General features: G+C 42.2%; 2 protein-coding genes across 3 annotated transcripts in view; one reads left to right on the plus strand and one right to left on the minus strand.

Annotated features, from left to right (window-relative positions):
- HEATR1 (HEAT repeat containing 1) overlaps positions 1–4,293 on the plus strand; it is a 68,227-nt gene extending 63,934 nt beyond the window's left edge. For both annotated transcript variants that reach the window (XM_019527117.1, XM_019527118.1), the window contains exons 42-45: positions 351–505; positions 1,439–1,597; positions 2,969–3,077; positions 4,007–4,293. In XM_019527117.1, the coding sequence (XP_019382662.1) occupies positions 351–505; positions 1,439–1,597; positions 2,969–3,077; positions 4,007–4,095 (512 nt within the window). In that variant the 3' untranslated portion in view covers positions 4,096–4,293. The remainder of the gene's footprint in view (positions 1–350; positions 506–1,438; positions 1,598–2,968; positions 3,078–4,006) is intronic.
- Positions 4,294–5,545: 1,252 nt separating this feature from the next.
- Positions 5,546–6,020, minus strand: part of LGALS8 (galectin 8) — a 48,081-nt gene continuing 47,606 nt past the window's right edge. The window contains exon 11 of the transcript XR_002099418.1: positions 5,546–5,999. The gene's annotated coding sequence lies outside the window, so the exon portion shown is untranslated. The remainder of the gene's footprint in view (positions 6,000–6,020) is intronic.

A 6,020-nucleotide genomic window follows, 5' to 3' on the forward strand; every position in this document is an offset into this window, starting at 1 on the left:
AAGTTGCGCATTACCCTTCAACCCCAACCATAGGCCACCTACAATTATATTAGTGTAAGCAACAAGAGTCAGTACAGTGAGCATCAGCTGCAGGCCAGATTGCACATTGCAGTTCATAGGGATATATGAACTAGATTTGTCCACAAATCTTTGCATCCAGTCCAAAGGTCGTATATTTGGCACTTGTGAGTTAGATTGATGCTTTCATTAGCTAGCAAAATAACATCTCTCTTTATACAGCTTCCACTACCCCACATAAACATCTAATCATGTTTCTGACAGTCCAATTGCTGTTGTTACCAGAGAAAGTGATGTTGATTTCATGCCTGTCTTTTTTTTCCCATATGCAGATGAAGCTTTCTTTGATGCAGAGAACAGCACTGAGAAGAGCTGCTTACTTCTGCAGTTCATCTTGGACTGTTTGCATAAAATCTTCCTCTTTGACACCCAGCATTTTGTGAGCAAGGAGAGAGCAGAAACCTTGATGATGCCGCTAGTTGATCAGGTATTGACAAACACATTGAGGGGAGATTTTTGCTGTATTAACCCCAGGTTATTTTCCTTTCGTTTTATAAAGTTTTTGTTGAATGTTAAGATGTAGTTTATATTCCTTATGGGTGGGCATTGCCTCACTCTTCAAGTTAATCCTCCATTCTTCCATGTTATTTTCGGTTATCATTATGCCTAGGATGATCATATGGGACCATGGGAAATCTGCGATGCTGGTCCCTCCCCCCTACCAAGTAGGCAGATGTATGTTCACCTTAGTTACATACAGCCCGGTCTTCACAGCATGTTACTATCAATAGTGCTTCAGTTTTTCCCCAATTTACAAACTGGAGAAACATATGCCTGTCCGCCTCATTGGGATTTTGGCACTGTAAAATGACTTGCCCAAATCTCAGGAATTCCTGGCTCCTTTTCTTTTGCTCTAGTCTTTCATACCCTGCTTCTTTCATATAATAAGCAATTCTGTAGTGCCAGTTAAGTCACCTCTGCTCCTAAGTTGTTTTAGCCTGCATAATGATACAGTTCCTGTCTGTCTCTCCCAGCTGCTGCAAGCAATATTTATTCCTTCTCCAAAACATAAAATCTCCAGCAATCGAAGTGGAGGTTTTTACTGGCTAGCGATAAATGCCGCCACTAAATTCTAATCCAGAAAAGGGAGTTTGTAGCTGAAAGATCTAAGGGAAATCAACATTGTAAAACATAATGTTGGGATTTTATTACAGCAGAAGTTTGTGAGTCCTTCCTCACTGCTATGGCCTTTGGAAATCTCATTCTGGGCTTCAGTTTCCTGTGTTAAGAGAATTGAACCAAGCATTGAGCAGTGTTTTAAAGAGCTTCTTATATCAAAGGGAACAGGATCTTTTTTAAAACCAGTGTTCAAAAATTTGTCCCTGTTAACATTCTTTATGTGGTCATTTTATTGCTGCAGCTAGAAAACATGCTTGGAGGAGAAGAGAAGTTTCAGGAAAGAGTGACAGCCCACCTGATACCTTGTATAGCTCAGTTTTCAGTTGCAATGGCAGATGATTCTCTCTGGAAACCATTGAACTACCAGATTCTGTTGAAGATGAGACACACGTCACCTAAGGTATGAAGCTGAATTATCTTTTGTATTGCATGAGAATATTTGTGATACAAAACAGATATGGGTTGACTGGATCACTTCAGGGTGAGATTTGCTATGCTCACTAGAAAGAAACTTAATACTGAATTCTGTTACAAATATGAGTGAGTTAGATGCATAAAAAGATTGTCTTTTGTTTATGCAAACAAGCAAATACTTTTGTCAATGGATAATTTCCAGGCTGAATCTCTCAGATCTGACAGCTGCCTGCAATAGAAGTGGCTACACAGTAATGTTCACTTATGGTGTGTATTCCTGGGGAAGTGGAATAGCTTTAGACTAAACAGCAGGGGATAAATATGAGCAGCTATTTCATTAGCCTCCAGCACATTCTCATGAAAGCTTTCACTGTGCTTCTCTTTCCTGCTGCTGTTTACAGTTTGTCAGAAGCTGGTTTTAATGTCTTCATAAAAAGGACTGGTAGGTTTATTTCTTGTGTTAGCCTTGCTGATGCAGCTGAACAGAATGATTCAGGGTTGCATTGCTATTGGGACTGAGGAGGAGAGGCTTGCAAAGAATTTGAGGGCAAGTAGAGGGATTAGTAAACATTAGAGAGTACAGCAGCTCGTGAAACTAAGATTACTGTTAAATGCCCAAATAGCAGCTGTGGTTTGAGTGTGTTTTGTTCCTTTTGCACTTGATACCAGGAGAGACCACATACTTCAGCTATTGACAGTGTTGTCCTTACTCATCTTTTTGATTTGTAGAGACTAGACTACAGAAATGCACTCTTTTGAGGGCTAATATCTTGAGACCAAGACTGCAGCATGCAGCAACCATTTTTGGTGGGCTGTCACATCAGTAGCACAAAGACCAATGTTCCCTAAGCTTTGCCAACTGATTGGCTGCTCCTCTGGTGTCATTTAGCCGGGTGATTTTGATATTTGAAGTTATAAGGAACAAAGTCCCAAGCCACTTGCAAGTACTGTGACAGCTGACAGGATGCTCCCCATGGCACTGGCCCTCTGGACATGCTGCCTGGCACATGGCGGGTAGAGATCTGCTGTAGACTCCAGAAAGCAATCCTCTGGATCAGCCACTTGTGAGAAGGTGGTCTCCTTTTCCTAGCAAGCCCGTAGATTTTTTACAAGAGACCACAATCTCTAGGCAGGAGTTAAGCCTATTACACGACTGATAAAGAAGGGAAACTGAACTACCTTAACCTCCCCTCCATCAGCTGAGAGCAGTTTAGCAAATACACTTCTCAGAATTCCCTTTAATGGAGGGGATATGGGGTGAGCTGGCATGGAAGAAAGAACCAGATGGGTCCTTGCTTAACGAAGGGTGAAAGATGTTTCTGAAAGTTATGCTGCAATGTAATGTTTCTTATTTTAGGTTCGCTTTGCTGCTCTACTTGCTTTGTTAGAACTTGCAGGAAAACTGAAGGAGAACTTCATGGTGCTGTTACCAGAATCCATTCCATTCTTGGCTGAGCTAATGGAAGGTAAAATACTTCTGTTAAGTAGTCTAGTGTAAAGGTGGGGTGGATCTTCAACAGAAAGCACTGTTTGCTGCATAAGTGAGATTCAGTCAGAAGTATGTTAGGAGTAATCAGTAACTCAGTATGTAAATCAATACACAGAGACTTGAGCAATTTGAACTTCAACCTAGCACACCACAGACTGTCATAACTTTAAACCTTATCAGCTGATCCAGGCTCCCAGCTGCAAGGGTGCCTCATGTTGGGATCAGATCGCTGGGGGTTCCCAGCCATGGGATATGGGGTGCACCCCTGTAGCTCGGAGTCGAGGTTGGCTGATGGAGCCCCCAGTTACAGGGGGCACACACCATGGTTGGGAGCAGCAGGAGTGCCTGGTGCATGTCCCATCTGTGGGGGCTTGCTCCTTGCCCACACATGGGAGAGCATGAAATCATGATTGTGGGCTCCCCCTGCATTCGCAATAAGGCATAATGGGATCTGATGCTAGATCCTACAGTCATGCCTTCTGCCATGCATGTGGCATGGTAGGAAGCATGATTGTGAGGATCCAGCATCAGATCCCATTGTACCTTCACTTGTGCATCTGCCAGGGGCCCCAGGGGCATAAGCTAGTTAGGTGGAATTCACCTCAATGTAGATGCACACGTTATAGGAGGTCCACACATCAGCGTTGTAAGCATTCCTGTTGTAGTCCTTATACAACAGGTCCTTGAAGTGTGCTTACATTTACTTCAACACTATTAATGCTCCAATATTCAGAAGATATTTAGCCGTGTAATTTCAAAATATGCTCTAGTTTTAGGAGAAGCACCTACTTCTCCTGTCCTGAAGAGCATACAGTCTGAAAAGGGACTTAATCTTCCTTGCCATTTCAAAACAGATGTGTGAACTGACAGGTCTGTTTTCATTGTATCCCATTCAACTTTTTTCAGATGAATGTGAAGAAGTAGAACACCAGTGCCAGAAGACAGTTCACCAACTAGAAGCCATTTTGGGAGAACCACTCCAGAGCTACTTCTAAGAAACAGCTGTCTTTGTTTTGTAGTTGCATAATCTAAAGTGACAGTCATAACTGACTTGTTCATCTATACAAGTATACTACCAGAGTAAGTTTCTAATAATGTCTTGCATTGGAGAGTGTATTACAGCTAAGATTCTGTACATTGTTCAGGGTTGTTACATTTCCACAGCTATTAAAAGAATGCTGTCATACTAAAAACTTGTCGTTTTTGAATACTTCTCAGATTGTTTGAATTGTAGTGTATTATAGATCCTGCAGACTTAGTAGATGGATTTTCCTCAATTGTTTTTTTCTCCTAATAAACAAAAAAGCTTAAATTTGGTTTCTTTTGAGTTGGCTGCTGTTTTCTTACTAGCCATGGGAGTAGTAAACAAGCTCCTGTCTGGCTAAGTTGTGAATTGTTTTGTTCCCAGTGACAACTCAGTTTCTAAATTGCTAGTCTGATTCTCTATAGGATTTGGGTTTTATGGCCAACAGTTCTTAAGCTAAAGGAAAACAAAAGAACGTTTAATTTAGCTTTACTTACTATGATATAAGCTTGCTCCTCAGTGGGTGTGTCTACACAAGACACTTGACTATGCAGTAGGTAAGTCTACTGTGCAGTAAAGCATCACCATCTACATGTGCTCATGTTTACTGTGCAGTTAGCTACTACCTATAAATATAGTAAACTATCTATGTAGTAGATACTGTGCTGTAAAATGCATATAGACACTAGCTGGGAGCAAATTTGTTCCCAGTCAGCCTAGCCAGCAGGGGGCCATAGGGAACAGGAAGCTGTCTGTCCCTGGTCCTGGCACTACTCAGATCCCCCTAGGAGCTGATTAGGGCCATGATTTGAGAGCTCTCTGCCCCATGTCCATGCTCATCCATGCTGGATGGAGCTGGCTGCTCTGGAGAGCAAGTAGGGGCTGGGAATCCAGCCCTTGCCTGTCTCCATAAGCAGTCAGCCTAATGGGACTACTTCCGTAGGGCATGGGAGGCAGGAGGGGGAGGAGCCTGGAGCTCCCCCTGGTTGCTGTAGGGGGGCAGCCCTTTACAGCCTGCTCCTATTGGGAGCAACCCTGCTCCCAAGAAGGGAACATGTATTTAGACATGCTCCCCTGTAGGCTTACGGTGCAGTATTTTTACTGCGCAGTAAACCTACTTCGAATTAATAGCACAAGTAGATGTTCCCAGTAATAGCATACATACTGCCAGTTACGTTTTTACAACTCCCTGGACCCAAAATGCACGTCTTGGAAACCTTAAACGTTTAGTCTGTGCTCTGATTTAATTACTTAATTTTTGAATTGCGTGGAAAGAATAGATGTGCTCAATTCAAATCTTTAGAAACTGTTGAAAAGGATTTCAGAAAATAGCAGTACTGATTTAAGGCCATTGACCAGACTCAAGATGCATATTCTGTATGTACACACAGCGTTTTTAAATCAGGGGGAGGGGCAAGCAGCATTGTTCACAAAATTTTATTTTAAGTTCTGCTTTTTTACATTCCTTTTACAAGTTTAGAGAAACTACATCTTTTAGATTTTTAAAAGCATTCTTTTAAACATTTAAAAGAAAACAAAAATGTCTTTCAAATCTACTATACATTTTATTCTCATTGGAAACTGCCTGACCAAAAACCTAAGAATTTAAATTAAGATATATGGGTGTTAGATAGAAATGCTTCCCTTTTTTAGCTTTAAGGCTAATACATTTCTAGGGAAACAAAACTGCCAATCAACAGCAACTTTCATTGTAAGAAGTTGTAAATACAGTAGACTCTCTCAGGGACAGTGGTTCCCAACTCCCCCCCCCCCGTGGCCCAGCAGAAGCAGAATGAGGGCGCACAGAGCCAGCTGCCTCCCTCCTGGGGCTCCCCTGCCACCCGGCTTTAACCCCAGAAGCTCAGCTGTGACACCCTAGAAGCTGCTTGCCCAGGC

This window comes from Gavialis gangeticus, unplaced genomic scaffold, assembly GCF_001723915.1.
Source record: "Gavialis gangeticus isolate Ggan-Ray unplaced genomic scaffold, GavGan_comp1, whole genome shotgun sequence".
Classification (NCBI taxonomy): domain Eukaryota; kingdom Metazoa; phylum Chordata; order Crocodylia; family Gavialidae; genus Gavialis; species Gavialis gangeticus.